Source organism: Nanorana parkeri, unplaced genomic scaffold (genome assembly GCF_000935625.1).
Source record: "Nanorana parkeri isolate BGI_ZX_2015 unplaced genomic scaffold, ASM93562v1 scaffold653, whole genome shotgun sequence".
Taxonomy (NCBI): Eukaryota; Metazoa; Chordata; class Amphibia; order Anura; family Dicroglossidae; genus Nanorana; species Nanorana parkeri.
This window is the reverse complement of record NW_017306921.1, coordinates 365,907-388,362: the sequence shown is the minus strand read 5'-3', so window position 1 is coordinate 388,362 and position 22,456 is coordinate 365,907. Positions and strand designations below refer to the sequence as shown.

Genomic DNA, 22,456 nt, shown 5'->3' with positions numbered 1-22,456 from the left:
CAAGTTCTGTATAATACACAAAACACCAGACAGGGTCACTGAATCCTGTGCTGTGCATGATCCTCTAACCCTCTGGTTACCTCCAGTTCTACCTAAAAGGCTCATGCAAAGGAATTACGTGTTAGTTATGTGCTGATAAATATGCCACAACCTGCAGCATCCTTCCCATTACCAGAAAGCCCTCCCAAGCTCCAGGTATATTAGACATAAACCAGTCTTCAATTACTAAAACAAAAAGGAAAGTTTTTTTTCTTTTTACTTGTACAGTGGTCTGCAACCCCCCACCACTACCTCACACACACCCGCCTAATCTGTGAAAGTTCAAAGGACACAAACCTTAATGTTTGCTCCTAAAAGTTTTACAAAAAAGAAATGCCAATTATTTTCCCATCAACAAAGCCAATTTTGGAATAATCTCCTTGACACATGAGATGCTCAAAGCTCCTCAAGAGCCTTCATGCTCATTACAGCACCACTGATCTAGTGACAAATTGCCTAAAAGTATGTGAAGGCACTCTTCATCTTGTGAGATGCCATCAAAAAAACAGGATATTCACCAGAAAAAAAAACCAGGCAAGCTGCAAACAGTTTTCCGACAGGGCTGACTAGCTCCGTCCATCATTGGCTCTTGAAACCCAAGTGACAGCTGTCAAGTTAAGTCAGTTGGAAGTAGCACAAACTTCAGTGATGGGATTTCAGACTTTTTTACAACTGCACGTTACAGAAATTGCAAACTAGGCAAGATATTATGGAGAAAAGCATCTTCCTTACATAGAGCTACTCAGGGAATATATATTTTTTTAAATATATTTTCTTATTGTCAGGACTAAAAAAAAAAAAAAAAATGTAGTTTTGTAAATATGAAATACTGCATACAAATTTCCTGAATTTACATTTACAGCCAGCGTGTATGCCTCCAGGCCGGGCTTCTTTTTACATGCTTACCAGTTAAGTTTTATCTGCTCCGTTGAAAAAAAAAAGAAAAAATGCTTAGAAGCTTAAAGTAACACTAAACTCAGGAGTTAAATCTTATAAATGCATTCAAGTACCTTAACTTTTAACAAAAATGTATCTTATTTGTGTATCACTCGGCTGTAGATTTCAAATCTTCTCTGAATTATAAACTAGCGGTGTCTGCTCTACAACACGCACAGGAACCATGGGGAACAAAAGTAGCCACCCTCCAGAAGGAAGGACAATGTCAGCACCAATTCAGAGATGATTTGAGGATCTACAGCCGAGTGATACACAATTAAGATACATTTTTGTTAATACATAAGGTACTTGAAGGCATTTTTAAGATTTAACATCCGAGTTTAGTGTCACTGTAAGCCGATATACACACACCCACAACAAAATAATGCAATTTTGTATTCATTAATAAATCATAAAATTAATTTTAAATGTATGCTGCCATCTGTGGCGATTATCAGACTAATTATCCCTCAGGATCCCTCAAGTTTTTTCAGTCCACTGCGAACTTTAATCACCAGTACCAGGCCCTTCTTCCCTGTGCTCAATCAATGTCTTTGGGCTTAAAGACCTTCTTTTTTTTTTAAAGGGTCACACGGTACTTGGTGAGTCGGTTACTCGCCAATGGGCTGGTGGAGCACAGTGGAGACAGTGGCGACGGATGGTGGTCACATCAGATCTATTGGAGTGTTTGCACTTAATTTGCAAAGCTCCTCAAGAGCTTTTGTACTTGCATTTGTTTCCTTGGATGTCACGATTTAGACACAATATTTTATTCTTTTCATTGTGTTATATAGAGTTAATTGTTTTGTGAGGGGGTTAGTATTTATTGGGAGGCAAAAGCGCTGTGTATTCAGTTATTACAAGATAAAAAAACTAAAAACGTTATACATTCTGCTTTTGGCACATTCCTCCATGCACACCCATCTATTCAAGGCACCCAAGTCCTAGTGGATGGTGCTATGGTTTGAATATAATCCAGGACCAAATGACAAGGTAGAAATGGTAACTATTTTCACAAAGCTGCCTGGTATTTTTGACTAAAAATGCATTTTGTGACACTTGGGGGCCCTAGAGTAAATCAAAGGGACAACACTGAAATGTGTTCACGTAGTAACATTGGAAAACATTTTTTAAATAGTTATCCACCTTCCAGCTCGGTGTGTCGTTCTGGAGTATTTATCCAGGAAACTGGCCTTAGTGTCTCTGTCTACAAGATCAAAGAGTAACCTAACACTTTAGGCTTTGCATTCATTAGCACAGAGCCACTGATGGCAAATTTCCAGACAGTTACAAATTATTTCAAAATACTTCAGCACGTCATACTTCATTAGTGCTCCTGTTCAACACACACAGTGGAACAGTCTTCCCAAACAGCCTTCCATACAAAATATTCCAACCACTTCAGTCTGATGGGTTTAGCACTTTTACCCAAGATGCCATGTGTCAACACTCATATCAGAACTTCTGCTTGGCCTGAATTTCTTAAGTAATCAGAATAACCACTATTGCAAATTAGAAACTGATTTTATTTTATCACAACAAGTTCCATCAAAGCTGGACTGTCATTACAGGCTATTAAACATATGAACCATCTGAAAATAAGAACATAAATGAACGCATTGATTTTGGACCAGAAAAAATATACAATTCGATTTTTTTTTTTTATGATGTGACAAAATATCCAGCACAATCAAGACATTATGTGCTCTTTACCAATGCTCAGCTTAGTCCTTCTCAAATGAGAAACAAAAATTAGGAGCAAAATTGAAAAAGATAAATGATTAAGCACTTCTAGGTTTAACTTCAAAATAACAGCAACAAATGCAATTAAGGATTAATATTACCCAATATGCTTAAAATGAAATGCATATAATGCATCCTAAATACATACGAAGTTCAAACTATGCAAAATGCATTCTAAAAAAATATTTCAATTGCTTTTACAATATTGGAAAATATTTCAGAAGTTTAAAAATATAAGATGCTGCCCGGGAACAATCTATTCAACTATGCGTTTGTAAGTGAGTGGCTTGGTTTTCCCAGAACCCAGATCTCACCCTCAGTAGACGTCTCTGTGAAAACATGGAGACTGCTCCATACACAAGTGGTTAAACAGGAGCCAATAGTAAACATACCTGTGCCCCTTGCTACATGTGAACTAGCTGTTCCCGACCTTTCCCTCCAATCTTGGATTCCAAGGGGGGTGTTACATGTGTCTGACATGTACAAGCACGGGTCCTTTAAATCAGTGGTCCCCAACCCCCGGTCCGCGGACCGGTACGCATGTGACTAAATGTGTCAACCTATGGGAATTGTCTCAAAAAATCACATTGCGATGGCATTTAACCCCTTACCGTATGGCCAAGATCTATCCATCTAACTCCAACTTATGCTGGAGGGGCTGTGGCCACGTTGGTAATCTGCTTCATGTATTGTGGTCGTGCCCATGCCTCCAACAATATTGGACTACAGTCTTCCAAACTATATCTTCCATAATGGGTAGACAAATAACACCTAGACTGGACTTGGCACTCCTGAATCTGGGAACCGAAGACATCCCCTATCATGTGCAAACAGTAGTCTCTCATGTGCTGTTGGCCGCGAGACTAAACATATCACGAAGGTGGCGCACTACTGACCTGCCTACGATCCACCATGTAGTATCCTTGGTTCATATTCATTGCCAGTACGAAAGAGCTTTGTCACATCCTGGCGGAGCGATAGATAGATTTAATAAGCATTGGGCGTCCTGGAATGTGTGGTATTCATCTGATGCAGAAATGTAGGCCCCTCCATTAACCCATACTGTAGACACTTACCCTGTATCCTCTAGGACCATACCTAATGTCGGGAGGAGAACGGGTCAATGGGAATGTTATATTTGATGTATGTCTGATCCTTCATTTACAATATAACGTATATACGGCTTGAATCGATAGTGTACATATTGTGATATTTGTGTCTAGTTTGTACCTTTTCTTTATGTATGGATGTGAAAAATTTAATAAAACATTTCAATTAAAAAATATAAGATGCAAAATAAGCAAAGCTTCTCCTGTTTGAATACATATTTTGCATCAATTTGTAAAAATGTTATGGTCAAAAGTGGAAAGGATTAGCAAGACAGCTTTTACTGGAATTGCTCTTTAAAATGAGCGGTTAGCAGAAAAAAGAATGCTTTATTCCACTATATGCCTTACATTGGTGGCATGCAAATGGTTAAATGGAATATATATGATACACCGAAATTTAGGCTGCCGAAACATGCAAGATGCCGAAAGTACCATTTTTTTGGCCGAAAATGCAATGCATCTCTAGTTTCTCTGTTCTGTGTCTCCTCTGATCCCCACTGCCCAATCTCCCCCCACCTGTGTTGGCAGAGGCCGCGGGGATCGGTAGTGACACAGAGCAACACCCAACGGGGAGGAGAGAAACTTTCCTTCCCAACGGGGAGGAGAGAAACATCTGTGACTATCACAGCGAGCACCATCTTCTGTATAGGCCCGGGCTGCTGCAAGGTATGCGGAGGACTCCCCTACCTATCCACTACAACACATTATGACTTTTTTTTCCATTACATTCATTCATTGTTTGCGCTGGAGCGTGTACCGCTCATTATAACATGCTGCAATGCAAACTCATAGGTGTAAAGCCAACCTCCGGATTTTTTGTGCAAGTCACTTTTTTACAGTGTTGCACACCTTCGGTTTTCATTTTCGCAAAATGGCAGAGTTTTAAAATTGACAAATATTTGTTGTTTATTCTTTTTATCTTTTAGAATAAGCAAGAATTTTTAGTGTATTTTTATAGAAATTATTGTTTTGATTAAAAAAATTATGCAATTTATCGTGGGATGTACAATATGAGCTCTCTTTTTAATCTACGGTTCCTGTGATTTTAGAGAATGTATGCTACGAGGAGTATTTTACAAACATACATGCCTGCAAGTAAAAACAATAGTGAAATATGATAGAATTTTTTTTTTTTTTAAATGGCACATATGGTCCTGCTACCTGATGTTAAAAGTGGACGCAAATGGGTAAATGACAAAAATTTACAGCTTTTTTGAAAAATTATACAGTTGTATATTATGACATGGTGCAAATTTATTTAAGTAGACTTTAGGTTACTGAAAGGCACGCAGGCACACACACAATTATAGGACTGACTCATCCCCTTTTATCCTGCCTGCCTGTTCAGATGGTAGTATTAGTTTGAATTAGAGAGACATCATCTAAAAGCACCTAGCTTCTGCTGTACACTGTCGTTAGAAAAGGAATAATGCACTTTGGTGCAGCCAACCAACCACAAAAAAAAAAAAAAACTGCAAAAAGACCATGGATCCTGTTAAAATTTCACTTACATGATGGGACAGTAATACTGATGCACTACTGAAGGTATGGACCCTGTGCTCATTTATAAGGTTAACACAGAAGAATCTCCATCTGTAGCTCGCTCTCTCAGGAACACCAGCAGAGCTGTACATATGAGTTTCCAGCTCTGCCCTCTTTCCATAGAGGTAACTGACCTGCTATGTATGTGTGTACAATACAATGTTTATTCCAGCCCACAAAGATATATTTCTCATTTCAAGATACATTTTCATTTTTAAAAAAAATGTAAATATAAATATGTACAAAAACATATATGGCTCATCAATTCCTTTGAGACCACAAAACTCCAAGAAGTTTATTTTGGCAGTTGGTAATTTTCATAGCAGTTCCTCCGCTACGTCTGAAATTTTCATGTAACAGAGTACTCCTTCATGAAGTCAGCAGATCTCTCAGCAGCACAAGTGACAATTTCCTCCCTGAGAGAGGTCAGGCAGGCTGTAGTGAAAAGTGACACATGAGGTGTGTTTACTGGAAATGGAGACCTCCAGTGTTAGGGGGTGGCCATGCTGCAGCCACATTCACTCACTGAAATGCAGGAAGCCAGGCAAAGCAATTCTCAAATGAGACAAGGGGATAAAATGAATAAAGCCCAATTCAGGGGTCGCAGTAGGTGTATGGGGTGCCATTATATGGACCAGGATAGGAAAAGCAGTCTTTAAAAAAAAAATAGTAATAATATGATAGGATAAATATATATATATATATTGGTCCGACATTGCAAACACACATATACATATATATATATATACATATATATATACACATATATACATACACACACATTTCTTTTGTTTATATATATTTATTTATTTTTCAGCTATATGCTGACACGCTAACCAATTTGTATTACATCTAAACTGCAGGCAAATCTAAAATCATCAATTAATGCAGTTATGCAAGTAATTAATTTTTTTGATTTTTAACCTCCCTGGCGGTCTGAATATCTATTTTTTTCTTATTATTTTTCTATTTTTTACTTTTAAATCTCCCGCCGGTTCCGCCCCCTGTGACGCGGGCGCTAGCAAGAGACAGAACCCGGAAGACAGATGCCAGCATCGACCGGAGGACAAAGCGGGGCTCGTGGACAAGGAAAGCGCCGCACACTGTAATCCCGAGTGTGGCTCGGGGTTGCCGCTTTTGGTACTGAAAATTAACCCCGAGCCACACTCGGGATTACCACCAGGAAGGTTAAAGCAACTAGGGTATGTAGTTGAATTTGACTTGGCATCAGGCTTTTGTAACCCCTGTAAAGCAGAACTCAGCCTAGAAGAGAGAGGACCAGCTCTCGCAACCAATCAAGAGAGCTGCATGCACAGGCGCTCACAAGGAACATGCTGATGAGTGCACAAAGCAGAGTGATGAACTCATCAGGCTGTTGCTGCTTCTTTACTGTCCAATCACAGGCTTGGGGTGACCGAGCTGTATTGCCTAAAGTGCATGTAAACCCTGACAATCTTCTCTTACTTGCTCATTTTGGTCTTTTATTATACAGTGGCACATGTTTTGCTATAGCTGTTTGATAAGGGCAAAATTACCTGTTGTTTCTGCCCAAAATCTATTTCTGTTCTGATACTTTGCAGTCTCATCATCTCAAAAAGTACGTATGAGGGCAGCCATATTTACTTGTTGCATATTCAGGTCCACTTTCCTGATTTGAGGTACTACACAATGGTTGTACTCTAGTTTTACACCCTACATTGCAAGTCCATAACCAATTACTAAAACTGAGGCCTCCCTGTGCATCTTATCTCTAGTCATGACCCAAATTTTCCCCCAAACCTTAGTCTCCAACTTTAGATCATCTCCCAGGATTTATTTTTTCTTTTACCTTGCTTCAGTAGTGAGAAACAGATTGTATTACTCCCAGTCACATTATCACTAGGCCTGTACATTTGTGCAGGGGCAACTGCTGGGGGAGGGGTCAATAGAGTGTCCTACACCAGTTCCTACTGATGTAGGCACATCACCCACATCTACGAATCAGTATTTTTACAATGGCAGAAATAGGTCAGGTTTATAAAAAGTGAAATCCATATAATTACTTTTAGATGAATACTGTACGCCAAAGCAAAATGTTAATCCTAATTCCCCCTCCCTAGTAGTACACACTCCCCATTCATTTGCTCCTTCCCACAACTGCATTTAGCCGCTGGAAGTGAAGAGGAGAAACCCTGTTTAAGCTTTAGGCCTCATTCACACAGCGTTAAATCAAGCTGTGCACATCCATGCAGCTTATCGGGCCATTCCCGGGAGGGACAGGTGCTGCGTGTGATTGCACACAGCAGCCTGTTCTTCCCTATGGGAGGATGCGGCCATACGCACACCCGAGCGGGTCCCGGGTTGTCTGTATTCGGACACAGACCGGATAGATCCTGTCTGCGTCCGAGCAAGGACACCCGGACCTGCACAGATGTGCAGTTCGGGTGTGCGTATGACAGCGTACGGTCCCATCCTCCCATAGGGCAGAATGACTTAACGTTGTGAGAATGAGGCCTTAGTCCCTGTTCACACCACAGGCGTTTGTCACATGTATTTGTCAGCATTGAAAGGCTCAACACAAGAAATCAACAGTACAGGCTCTAACACTTCATTGCTGTTGATAGAGTTAAAAAAGAGATTAAACAATCAGAGACCCCCTTCTCAAAGAATGACCCAGGTGTGGAACAGTATGCTCACTGGGCCAGTCATAAGGATACCATGCCTACCGTAATACCACAAAATAGCTATTTTATCTCTCTCCATGGCCACACTGGGAAGTTTTTTGTTTTTTTCCACCTCCTGTCCCTTTTATGCTCAGTGCTGCTTTAACCAGCTGCTGACAGACTGTGTTTTCACAGATAACCCAGTCTGAAAACCGTACATTTTGTATTCATTACTATATTCAGTCCAGTAGTTATTACCACCTTTCAGACCCTGAGGAAGAGGGTGATCTTTGACCCCCAAATTGTGTTGGCTTTGTGGCAAATTCTTTTATCATATCTGTGAATAAATTTGTACCTGAATGATTAATTTTTGTGTGGAGCTTTAAATCTCAAATTATCTCAGTTACAGACCAAGGAGACAGTGGAAATCCTTTGGTGTAGAGAAGTTCCTAACCCAAAGTACGCAACATAAAAAGGTTTTGTCTGGCCTTGGGCTTACTTGTCAAAGTCTCTGGTTCTGAAGCAGGTACCACTGGCTGCTCTTGCCTTTAGGAGGACCCCGGCAGCAGAATGAGCCAGCGGGGGACCCCCAAACAGGTAAGAGCAGGAATTGCATAACTAGCTCAATCTCAGTGTTTCTTGATGATACCAAGCTATGTAGGACAGTAAAGTCAGAACAAGACATTAAATCACTGAAGCAAGGCCTAGATAAAACTGAGGAGTGAGATATGGCATCTCATATGGCAGATGAGGTTTACTATAAAAAGGTTATGCACTTGGGAGCTAGGGACATGGATGCAAAATGCTCTTGGGAGGTGCTCCGCTGGGGAATGTGATGATGGAAAAAAGACCTGGGGGTTCTTCTAGACTACAAACTCTTGCTCTGTGTGCTTTTTCACCTCTAACCCCACAGGCCAATTGAAAACAAACCCAAAAACTCACAGTCACACATTGCACTTGAATAGCTTCAGCTGGGGAATGACAGCTGCCAGTGGCAAGATTCCACAGCTGGCAGCTCAATGCAAACACAGCAGGCAGTGGGTAGATGCAATAGCCAGCCTGCTACTGGCTATTTCAAAATTTCCATAGCCAATTGCAGACTGGCTATCGCACCTGCCCACTATCAGCAGAGGGGGGACCTGAAGGAGAAAGTTCAGGTCCCTCTTCTGCTGTAGCCCCTGGGGACACAGAGCTGAGGTTTGGGGGAGCTCTCCTCACTGCTGGGCACCGGCTGCAGGGGCCTCCTGACACAGAGCAGATGAAACACCGTCTCCCAGTGCTGAGGAGAAAACTAGGGGATCCAACCAAAGAATCCATAAGGAGAATTGTTGATAATTATTCTCATTACCGATTAGTTGGTTGCAGCCCTACTCCAATTTTAAACTGTTGTTATTGAATTTGAAGGATATGTCTAGACCATTTTTTTTCTCTTACAGGGTTATTTACAGAAGGGTGAAGAGTTTGGAGAAGTCAGAAGTGAATAATCTAGGACAACATATCTGAACTGGAAAGTGAGCTGAATTGGAGATGTTTTCCAAACTCTTCACCCTTTTGTGAAAAACCGTGTTAATTTTGGATGCAGTGTGGAAGGGTTAGAACCTCATTCAGGATTTTACTGTTATCCCAGGCACCGTTCGAGAAATTCATCATTACTTCTTGTATTGCCGACCTTTTACAAAACAGGAAGTGAGGTGAACTCAAACAGCAATGCAGATGGAAAAGAAAAATGTTTTTCTTTAGTAGAGTAGGGGAAGGCTAGAACCCCTGTCAGATTTTTATGTCTGTATGTGTCCCTGTTTAAGACTTTCCACTTACTCTTCCTGTCTGAAAACAAATGTTGCCAGCTGGACAGCAAAGGTCAATCACTCTTATGGAGCCTCAGTAAAAAGTAGCAGAAAAAACCCACAGTAGCAGTAAAAACCATACAGACGTTCTAATCTATCCAAATAAAGTGTTTGCCTTGTTATCGGCTTAAATACTATGTGCAAAAAGCACTGGCATGGGCGATTGTGCTTTAATCGATAAAGATAGATGACAAACATACTATGCAGACCAAATTAAATCTAGGAAACATACGCCTATAAAAGAAACTAAATTTCACATAATATAACTTTTAAGATTTAATTTTTTATGCAGAAGAGAATTTTTAAAACCAATGAAAAGCAGAAATATAAATTAAAAGGACGATACCTCCAAGTTCTTTTACATTCAGAATGGCACTATGGAACGGAACCGCTTTTATACTAAAACCTAAAACAGAAAAAGAAAACAAATAACTATAGATTACATTTACAACAAACTTAGACCATCCTGTATTAAAGCCATTTGCGCAGCCTAAACTGACCATTGGTAGTCACAAAACCCTCTTCTGAAGGCTTCTTTCATTTAGTTGCATCTAATTTTTGAGGCATGACCTCCGGGCTAAGGCCTGCCCTACTGCCTTCTCCCTGCCCAATAATAGCATTTTACTGGCCACTTAGGACAGGACGTAGTCAGGACGCAGAACTCTAACATATTGACTGCATGTGTCTGACACATGGCCAAATGTATTATTGATAGAGCCCATGAGCCCAAGTTGGGTTGTCCAAATACATTCACTTTGCATGGCTGGCTTTCATTTAACTAGGTGTCCAAACAACGACACTTGCATTAATAATTACCTGTGGTAGGCACAATGTTGTCTTGGCTCTCACTGCACAGCTGTGATAAAAGGCTTGTCTTGCCGGATCCTGTGAGACCTATACATACAATATCATATTCAGGGCGTGGTGGTGGAGGACCCTTACAGCAGAGGGCTCGAAAACACTGCAAATAAAGAAGGTGACATTAGCTATATGGTATGCAGATGGGAGAGTAAAATTTAAGATGGTGCAAAGAGCAATGATGGCCAATAATACAGAACAACCAATCAACGTTCTTCTGTCCATTTTGGTGAATGCGGTTTTGGCCAATAAGATTTATTACTGTTTAAAGTAGCAGGAAAGGAAAAACACTAAACACATCTCTTAAATGTTGCCTCCCCATAGCTTTGCACTGAAAATCTATTAGAAACAAAAGAAAAAAGTAATTTAAATCAGGCCTTCCTCCACATTTCCTTCGTAAAATGTACTCTCCCACATTACATGACACCCCCCTCAAATCCCTCATCTACAAACTTAAGCTGGCCACACATTATGCAAAGTTCATCCAGTTCTTCAGGTGTTCCGTGTCAGAAATCTGGACCGTGTCACGTCCTGTGACGGGGTTTCAGCAGTTGCAGGCGGAGTCAGCTAAACGCGCAAGCGCAGAGGCACAGTAAACATTACATCAGCTGCTTGAAACAGCCGATTTGAGTCCAGAAGATTTACAGGCTATTTGCCTGCTTTGCGCATGTGCGCCTGCGCCCACATAACTTAATTTATATTTCTTTAGTTATTATGTGTTATGTGCTAAGTTTTGTGGGTGCAGGTGCCTCGCCTGTGAATTTTCTGGACCCACTGGCTTCCCTGCACATGCACAATACAGGCAAAAAGCCTGTGAAAATTCTAGACCCGGATCCGCTGTTTGAGGCAGCTGATGTAATGTTTACTGTGCCTCTGAGCTTGTCCAGGATTCTAAACAGAACACCAGCATACCTTAATCAGCTGAGGAAAATCTTTGAATGAACAAAGCCGGCGGCCAATGAGCTGCCTGCTCTGTTTGGGTATTCTGACACCACACGCAGCTGCTGTCAGAATAAAAAGGAAACAGCGGGAGATCCCTCGAGCATTGATGGTAAGCGGTGATGGAGGAATTTGTTTTATTATTTTTGTTCAGCCAGCAAGTTGCAACAACAAAAAAAATTGAACAGTGTATGGCCAGTTTAAGCCCCTTAATAAAGAGATAATAAATGGAGGTCACCTCAAGCTATATGCTTATTTAAAAAAATATTGCACATGTCTATCGTCCTCAAACTTACCAAGCTAATTAATACTCAAAAAATACGGGGAACAAAGGGAGCTAAGCAAAATACAGTAAAAGTAAATACCAAACTCCAGGGTTTCAATAAAACTATGTTACACTAGAAAATCCCCTATGCACAGAAATCCCTAATTGGAGCTGATCTAATAAACAGGTTTACACATATGGAGTATGAATAAGTATCAAAATTTAATAATAACAGAATAAACACATTGAAACACCTTCAACAAAACATTTAAAAACATTTAAAAACACTTAAAAATGACTTCCCTCAGGATAACCCGATAAGTGTAATAGTCTGAGCGGCAGATAGTCACTGGTGCATGCACAGCGGCCACAATCAAATGTGGATACATAGTATCTGGGCTACTCACGTCACTTAAGATTCAAAGTGGTGGACAATCCTCATAGAATCCTGTGCTGATATGTTATTTGCCGTGGAACAAGACTGCTCAGTGGCATGTCCAGAAAATCCAACTAAGTTAGGTGAAAAGCCGGATCTCGGGGTTGCCTCTCCACCCACTGATCTGTGCTCGCAATTGCCCACAGAGTTTAGTTTCCAAACCGTGACGGGAACATCCAAAGAAATTCAAAGCTTGTACGGCCGCGCAGCTGAATGAAATGTGCTGGAGTCCTCACAGCGATGAGCCTGTGATGTAATGAAGCCCAAAGCCGAACAAGATCGACTGGCAAATCTATTAATTAATCTATAGATTAATTCATGTTAATATTCATTGTATGAGAATTCATCGTTGGAGTTATTACTCAGCAGAGATACACACAGAGAGATAAACCTTTTATAGAACAGAGATAGATATATAGAACAGGGGTACACATGGAGAGACGCATGTTTTTTTTTTTTTGTTTTTTTTTTATAGAAGAATAAGATTGACCTGGTGTTAAAAGTCGTAACGATATATCCAATGAAATTCATGAACTCAATACTTAGCTTACAGTCCATGTTGTGATCCGGCATATCCCTGACCCTACTGGAAAAAGTTTGATTTATGTATGCCCTTTTTTTCTGTTAGGGGGATCTCGGATTCAGAATGCCCCTTTATGTTACGTTTTTCAGCACACGCTTTATGTGATTATAGGGTTAAACGGATAGGTAGGACGAAAGTGCACCATCCACTATATATGCTGGGTTTTGCATATGTCTGTATAATGGAGGGTGATGAACCTGGGAAATGTATGTAATTATGGCCTTACAGGTGCCAGTATACTGGATTCGTTTTTGTTGTATAAACGAATAACCTTGGATCATGGGTCGGGGCATGATTGTGTGAAAACTGGACTCAAATTAGCCCTAATGAACTGGCTATTTAACACACCTTCACGAGACGCAAACTACACGCCCCTCTGAGGAAGGGGGAAACGCGTCAGGGCAACGTGTTTGTGAAAGCTTCCCTGGATACCCGTAGCAGACCTTTATGCGGCCAACCAAACTGCACTGTTTCTCAAACCAAGGGATGGAACCATAACTACCGGGACGCTGTCCGATTTGCAGCAGCTGATCAGCCTGCACAATCCAGGCTAAAATTGAGAAGTACGAGCGAGTCATTGCCACTCGATCTTGTTCGGCTTTGGGCTTCATTACATCACGGGCTCATCGCTGTGAGGACTCCAGCACATTTCATTCAGCTGCGCGGCCGTACAAGCTTTGAATTTCTTTGGATGTTCCCGTCACGGTTTGGAAACTAAACTCTGTGGGCAATTGCGAGCACAGATCAGTGGGTGGAGAGGCAACCCCGAGATCCGGCTTTTCACCTAACTTAGTTGGATTTTCTGGACATGCCACTGAGCAGTCTTGTTCCACGGCAAATAACATATCAGCACAGGATTCTATGAGGATTGTCCACCACTTTGAATCTTAATTGACGTGAGTAAGCCCACATACTAAGTATCCACATTTGATTGGGGCCGCTGTGCATGCACCAGTGACTATCTGCCGCTCAGACTATTACACTTATCGGGTTATCCTGAGGGAAGTCATTTTTAAGTGTTTTTAAATGTTTTGTTGAAGGTGTTTCAATGTGTTTATTCTGTTATTATTAAATTTTGATACTTATTCATACTCCATATGTGTAAACCTGTTTATTAGATCAGCTCCAATTAGGGATTTCTGTGCATAGGGTATTTTCTAGTGTAACAAGCTAATTAATACTTTAATGACATTTCTCCTCATATGTTAGTCACAAATAACGAAAAAACAAAAAGAGGGCAGGGAACCCAAAGATCTCAAAAATTTCTGTTCCAACTCCCTCAAACTTATATAAGATTAAAGAAAAAGTATTAAATATATTTTTTTTAAACAGAGGGGAATTTATGAAAACTGGAGTAGGCAGAATCTGGAGCAGTAACCCGTAGTAACCATAGTAATATGTGTCGTGGTGCTTTTTGGTAAAACAAAACATTAAGTCACCAGCACTCCAAAGGTTCACCAAGCAAAGTTCTTTTTATTCCATGTTTACAGTTACATCATCAAGTGTAGCAGCATTTCGTAACGCATCCGGTTCCTTCATCAGGTAAAACAAAGTGATACATGTGATACATGGTGGTGCTTTTTGGCACACATGTGTATGGAGCGCAATTATGAATGAATTGCAACACAGATATACATTGTATGCTGTAGTATAATCAAGCCCTAAAAGTTACTTTATATGGTGCCAATGGAGACAATGACGTTACATACATAAATATAACATGAACCAGAAAAAAACTAATAGTAATTATTGGTTAATGTACTTTGTACACCCTTATAAAACCACTACTATATGATGGGGAGAGAACAGTGGAGAAAATAGGGGTGATGTTACATATAAAATCTGGTATGTTCTAAAAACAATCCTCTAATATGTCTAAAATTAAAAAGAATTCTCATTCTTCATAAAAGAACCCAAACTAAACTTGGCTCTGTGTCCACATTGAGCTGGCTTTACATTAGAGAGAGGTTTAATATTCCCAAGCACATTACAGGTGTGATGATGCAAAACACAGAGCTTTGTGGGAGCTGTAGAATTTAGCTGGCAGATAAAACTTAGAGTCTCCCATCATACTGTTCTCTCTTCACATCATGCAGAGCGTGATCACAAATGCATTATGCATCCCTGAAAACCAATAAAAGGACTCCAGCCTAATCCAAATGAACGTAGCCTGCCATGCACATAACTCAGCTCCCTTCTGGTATTCAGCAACAGACAAATGTCATGCAACTGCTAGCAGAGGGGAAAGACTTAATGTGTTTCCGTACCTCACATTACCCCACTATGAAACAGTCTCCTCCACAGGCAGAGGAAGGTCCTCCTTTAGGTTTATATCCTGCAAGTAGAAGTTTCAAGTAGCTCTAAAAACTTTGTACATTAGTTGAGTGTAAAGTAGCCCCTTACGTAGTCTCTTGTATCTCATTCTCCACAGCAGTATATTAGAGGTCCCCCAAAAACACCAACAAGTCTACCTGATGGTGAAGTGGAAAGTAGTCCCATTAGGTAGCCTAACATGCCACCGTCTCCACAACAGCACATTAGGCCACATACAGGTTAATTTGATTGGAAAGGCAAAAGCAGTCCCATAAGTAGCCTCATGTACTTCCATCCAGGGGCCTGCGCATTAAATGGCTTATCTGAAGTCCTTGTCTGCAGGTCACCCTATATGGAAAAAGATATGGCACATAACTTCTGAGCGTATCAAGCTTAGCACCCATATAAAATACCTGTGTGTACAAAGCTTTACAATTTTCTTGTGGCCTTCATTTAATTTAAAGAGAACTTCTCAGGATATATGTTGCTATTGCTGACTTGTTTTTAAAAGGTGCAAGCACAGAGCAGTTACCCTCACCCTTGCATCACATGCAGAAGAGGTGGGCAGGTTTGGAGTCCCTACATTGGCTGTATACGTGTTCTAGGTCAGTTTTACTAAAATTTACTAAGGAATACAGTAAAGATCGAAATAACCACACAGGGTTTTCAGCCTTAATATCGAGTCACCAACGCCAACATTCACAGTTCTTTTTCCCCAGGTTCCTTTAAAGAACTTATACTGAATAAAGACCTACATTGTTTTGTATTAAGTCTTTAGTGGAACCTTTTGAGAAAAGGTTCTCTCTCTCTCTTTTATTATCCTTTATAGGGGAAAATGGCTGCCTTTAATTTTGAGCATTTATGACACATCATCCGGGGGTTAGTCCCTACACAGCCCAATTGCTGCAACTGATGGATGCAGTGGCTGCAAGACTATGACATGCAGCTGGCCTGGCTGAGAAATATGCATGCACTATACAATAAAAGCAAACAAACTCATTAATTAAATTTGATCTAGACAGCATTTGATGTGGACGACAATTATAAACTCAATTATAGACGCATGTACTGTCTCTTTTCCACGGTGCTAAACCCAGAGCAGACTGTTCTCACACTTGTTGCTCTCTCCAGTTTAAAATATGCATCCAGACAAGCCTGTAAATGAGAACATGATCAAAGTTGTTGGGGTCAGACTTGGAAAAACAATGGCACTGGTGCCTGTCAAAAGGTGATTCCCACTGCAGAGAGAGGTTCGAATTACCCCATACTGCATGAAAACACTCGTTTTCCACAATGCCACACAAATGTCGCCTTTAAAAAGGCAAATAGAGGCAAATAACACATCCACCTTTATTTCAGATGCAACTTATTTTGCCACCTCTAAGCCCAGGGACCATGCATGTAAATATTGCACTAAAATATGGAATCCTGTGTGATATTATGTACAACAGAGCCCCAGCTGAATAAATCTTGATGTCAATGACAGGAAGGGGCTTTGGAGGAGCATTAACATAAATCTGACAAACGCTAATTTGATGGGTGGCTGTATCTGTCTGCTGCCCGACCAGTCTAGACAGTCTATTGAGAAATGTTAAAACACAACTGTTTGTTCCTTGTAACACCATCTGGAAATGGCAATAAGAGACTAGCCAGTGCCATTCACAAATGGGATCAAAGCATGCTAATGCCTTCATGAAGTCCTACACACAGAAAATTCAATCTGAGCTCACCCAGCAATTTTCTGAAGACCTTAACGAAGAAATCCCGTACTTTGTAAGCACTTAGCAAACCGTGAACTGAAAAGAAAAATGCTATGGGTGTTAGCAGCCAGGGACACCCCCTCCCATATCTGCTCCAGACCCGACACTTCCCTGGCAGACAGTTTTAACCCGTGAGATGCCCGCTGATAGAGAGGTGTGAAGCATCTTGTTGGCATTCATTGCACTTCATACTCAAGTGTATTTCTCCTGCTCACTCGTCCATTAAACTCCACTTCAGCTCGACATCAAAGCAGTGGGGCCCCCCTATAGAACTTCTTCTATATGGCAAATATAAAGAGGCAGTGCCTTCTCCAAAGCATTTCAAATCGCAAAACTCTCTCTCTGCAGATGGAACAAATGGCATAAAGCTTATTTGTATCGCTGGATGGATACAACGAAATTTAATCATCACCAGAAGTGGACAAAATATTGTAGAATTCCGCATAGACACAACCAAATCTTGACACAAAAAAGGGACTGTAGCCTTTTTTAACTTTTTTTATTTTCCATATAAATATGGCTAAATGTCATAATCCTTACAGTTTATAAATGTTTTAAAAAGTCTGCTTCTATGTTTAGTTTGTAATTGCTTTTGTACAAGAGAGTGGCCGTAATTATGTATTACATATACAGCTCCGTTTCCTAAATGTGTTGTGGTTGATTGCCTTAGCTCACTACACGTCTAACAGACAGGATCTGGCCAAATGAAAACAGACCTGCTGCATTATCTAATGTGGCAAAGTAATACTCACTGGGAGCCACAGATCACGTGACCTAAGCCACCTAGGCCAAACAAGGAAGCAAAACTTTCAGCTAACACTTTCTCATTTTTAAATTCTCTACAGAGTATAGAATGGTTAGATATTTTAGTCAGGACCAAGATCATAAAAATGAAGGAAATAAAAAGCCAACAGAAAGTACAAACCTTGCTATGTCCTTATTGAAGATATTTCCTTTTACCTGTAAAAGCAAAGCGCCTCAAGAGGGACCCAGAAAGCAATAGAGATGTGACTGATCATTAAAATGCTGGAGTCATGCTGGGCACACACCTTACAACCATCGCAAGACTTTTGTCTTGCGATGGTTGTAAGGTACTTAAAAAAACGTACGATCTGCCTATCTTGGACAGGCAGATCGTACTTGCGATGATCACAAGCCGCGCCCCCCCGATGGGCGGGCTTCCGATGACCGCAATGCCGAACGTGCAGTGTGCTACACAGAACATGCTACACACCCGCCGAACATCGTACGATGCTCGGCGGGTTTTCGAACATGTTTGTAAGTTAAAAGTCGTGCGACCTTACAGTAGTAGAGGTCGCACGGCTTCCACACACCTTACGATAATCGTACGATCGCGGGATTTCCTGCGATTATCGTACGATTATAGCAAGGTGTGTGGGGACCTTTAGAGGCTGGATTTAGTAATGGTCATATATGCCCTAATGATTAATTTCTGAATTTTGATCACATGTCCACATAAAGAAAAAAAAAAAAAAACTCAGGGTTTTTGCTTAGTTTGATTAGTCCTTCTGTTTCATCCTCCAACTCCTTTATGACTTCTGTCCTGTAGCAATGTAAGGGCAGGTTCACACCATTTTCCGGAACAGATCTGGTCCAGAAAATGGTGTGAACCTGGCCGCAGTTCCAGTGCATTCCAAACCAGACAAAATGAGACATGCAGTATTTTTCTGGTCTGGAACGGACAGGGCTGGTGTGAACAGAGGCCAGAAATAGTATAGGGATACATTAGGATGCATTTTGGGTTCGGAAACAATTTGGTCTGGTCTGGAGATGATCTGGATGTGGTGTGAATGGACCCTAAGGGTCAGAACCACAGAGCACCACAATCATTAGACACTCCTTGAAGTGTCTGACAAAGTGCTTCAACAGCGTTAAGGAAGGTGACACGGCCATTGGGGAGGCAAGTAAGCGACCTCTTCTACTGGAGGGAGCTGTCATGATTAATTTTTTGCCAACTGACAGTGTTGCTTTGAGGCTCAGGCCATCCAAATCGAAGCTGGATAGATTGATAACCTTATGTTAAAAGTACATGTAAACGCAATCACTAAAATATCAAGCAAGGTATAAAATGTTAACAATCATACAGGCTTCTCACAGAGACCACAAGTTGCCATTTCAGCTCCATCGGAAAAATCTGCCATGCAGACAGAATGCATGCACGCAGGCCAAAAGTAGCTGCATAAACACCGAAGGAAATCATCAGCACTAGAGCTGCAACAGTTAATCGATTAAGTCGATTAAAATCGACGATTGAAAACGTTGGCAACGTTTTCGATCGTCGATTCGTCGGCTATCGATTGCTTAGCCAGTTCGGGGCTCCGCACGCGGCCTGAGTCGCACGTCACGCGTCACACGCTGCTCCCGACGTGTCCACCGCACAGGCCGCCGCCGCATAAGCCACGCCCACCGAACAGGCCGAAGCCGCGCACGCTGCTGGTCTCCTAGCCGTGAGCTCTCTCACCCGCCGCGAGCTGCCTCACCCGCCGCATAAGTCATGCCGGCCGCTGGTCTCCTCCTAGCCGTGAGCTCCCTCAGTCGCCGCAAAAGCCATGTCCACCGCTGGTCTCCTCCTCGCCGTGAGCTCCCTCACCCGCCGCTGGCCTGCAGACAATTGAGGGCCCACCTTCTAAAAGTAAGTCAGGAGTGGACTACACTAGAAATGCAACTGTAGTGATCTGGATGTAATGACATCAGCTTATTTTAATAGTGAGCACTTTTCAATTTAGTCAGAATCTCTCAAGGAAACCTCTTATTATTGAAAAGCCCCCTCCCCCTCCCTTTTCAATAATAAGAGGTTTCCTTGAGAGATTCTGACTAAATTGAAAAGTGCTCACTATTAAAATAAGCTGATCCTTGCCTGCCCTCAATACAAACTAGTGCAACTTGAATGATGTTCCATTTTGCTCATGTGGTTAGCACTTTCCTCCCTGTTCACATAGGAAAGGACTAGCACCTGTTCACTAGAGCTGCAGCAATTATTCAATTAAAATCGACGATCGACGCCGGTAAACCCGCTCACGCGACGCCGCTTAGCCACGCCCACGCTGAGGACATGCGTCTGGCCCTCTCCTCCCGGCGAGCTTACCGACTCGCCGCTGCCCGCCGACAACCAACAACGCCGCTGCTCGCCGACAACACCGTCATTCAAAGTAAGTCGAGATCGGCCGGGAGCTTTTTAATGTTTCCTGTTGTGTTTTTTTTTTTTTAAGCGGCACACTGCAGAACATTAGTAGCTATAGAGGAACAACAAACAGTCTGTATAATGTATAATTGCTGGGATTTGTTGTTCCTTTATAGCTGGTGGTATTCTCCATTGCGCTGGGCAATGTATTAATTCTGGGATTTGTAGTTCCTCTATACCAGGTCAGTGGTAATCTGCATTGCACAGTATAATCATTATACAGCGCAATGCAGAATACCAGCATTTACAGAGGACTACATATCCCAGCAATAGTACATTATTGTATAATGCTGTACTATTGATGGCATTTGTTGTATTCCTATATAGCTGGTGGTATACTGCATTTCGCCGTATTATCATTATACAGCGCACTATAGAGGACTACAAATCCCAGCGATAATAAATGATATACAGCGCAATGCAGAATAACGCCAGCTATAGAGGAATACATCAGATCCCAGCAATAATACATTATATACAGTGCAATGCAGAATAACGCCAGCTACAGAGGACTACAAATCCCAGCAATAGTACATTATAGTATAATGTACTATTGCTGCATTCCTCTATAGCTGCTGGTATTCTGCATTGCGCCGCTGTATAATGTACTATATTGCACACCACACTTTTTTTTTTTTACTTCCACCGTGCCAAGCTTGCTCCTGTGATGGACTACAATCGCAATAGAAACTAGTAGTCCATCACTGGAGCCTTTTTTTTTTTTTATCCGATTAATCGAACTTAATAAATCGGCCAACTAATCGATTATGAAAATAATCGTTCGCTGCAGCCCTAATCAGCACCGAAATGCAAAAAAGGATGACAAAAAGGTAAAAAATAATTAAATAAATATCTGTACATTCAACTGCTTTCAATTGTGGATACATATTGTAATTTTCTTAGTGGACAGAGAGACCATAGATACCTCCGTTGTTGCCTTATCTGCTCAAAATGGAGCAGACTGTCTATGATCAAGTTCACAGTATGAAAGGAGGTGAAGCATTCACTTACAAGCATGCCATATAAAATCAGCAATTCTCCTTTTGAAGTGGTTTGTGTTTCCCCTTGGAACCTGAGAATTCTGCTCTCTGTACACCAGGCATAAATACAGGATATGAATGACTGCAACAGCCAAGAGATACTCCCTTCTTGCACATTTGCATGTGGGTTCTTTGTTATTAAAAGAGAACATGTAGCAAAATGCAATAATAAAACAGGTAGTGTATTTCTAGCTCAAACTTTTTATATTTGTTTAGGATAGAGTGATTAAACCATTTTTTCTGCTGCCTGAGCCCCATTGGGGACATTTCCAAAGAGAGTGGAAAGACATTACGACACTTGGTCACAGGAACAGGTGTCCCCTTGTTGGTATATTTGAACTTACTGCCGTCAATTTTGGTATCTATTGACAATGATCATCAGGACAAAAGAGAAAGGGTGAATCCTACAGGTGAAACCACAGACAGCAATAAAACTTGAAAAAGATTCTAACCCTCCAAAAACACACAAAAAGTTTTGTCTACAGATGCATTTTAAATACTTGTTCAAAGCACATGTAGAGTAAAGGTAGCCAAGCATTGTACGCTGTGCACGGGCAGCATAGCAGCTGAGTGGTAAGCATTCTTGCTCTGCAGATTGGGGCTTCAAGGTTTAATTCTGACCTTAGACACTTGTCTCTGGATGAGTTCCATAATCCAAACACATGTTGAACTGTAAATCAGCTGGCCCTAAGGCAGGGATTCTTAACCCTTTTATGACAACAGAATCCCAGTGGATTTCCCAATAAGTCCCCATATCCCCTTCACCAGCCTGTCAAACCCATCATCACCAGTCCTATTAGGTACCAGTTTGACTTCAAAAGATGTCATAGCTGGAACAGAAAAATCACAAGGATTTTATCATATTTACTGAAAAAAGCATAAAACACAAAACACACAGGCTAGCTATAACCAGGGAGGTTTTTGTGTGATCACCTTAATTTCAGGTTCAGTAATGCAGATTATCTGGTTTAAAATGTTTCGGAATTCAGAAATTTTGTTTCATGCCCTCAGGGGGTATTGATAACCTTTGGTTAAGAACACTTGCCCTAGGGTGTATATGAGTGTAGAAGAGACAGTAAGCCTCCTTTGGAGGTAGAGAATAATGGAAGCTGTTCTATGTACACTTTTAAAGCTGAACTCCAGGGAGATAATTACCTTGTGTTTAGAGCTGCAACAACTAAATCGATGTAGTCGAATAAAAATCG

The 22,456-nt window shown here is 41.2% G+C and overlaps 1 protein-coding gene across 1 annotated transcript in view; it reads right to left on the bottom strand.

Moving 5' to 3' along the window:
• ARL15 (ADP ribosylation factor like GTPase 15) overlaps positions 1–22,456 on the bottom strand; it is a 268,442-nt gene that overhangs the window by 155,910 nt on the left and 90,076 nt on the right. The window contains exons 2-3 of the mRNA XM_018563322.1: positions 10,672–10,816; positions 10,202–10,261 (exon numbers count right to left, since the gene is read on the bottom strand). Of these exons, the coding sequence (XP_018418824.1) occupies positions 10,202–10,261; positions 10,672–10,816 (205 nt within the window). The remainder of the gene's footprint in view (positions 1–10,201; positions 10,262–10,671; positions 10,817–22,456) is intronic.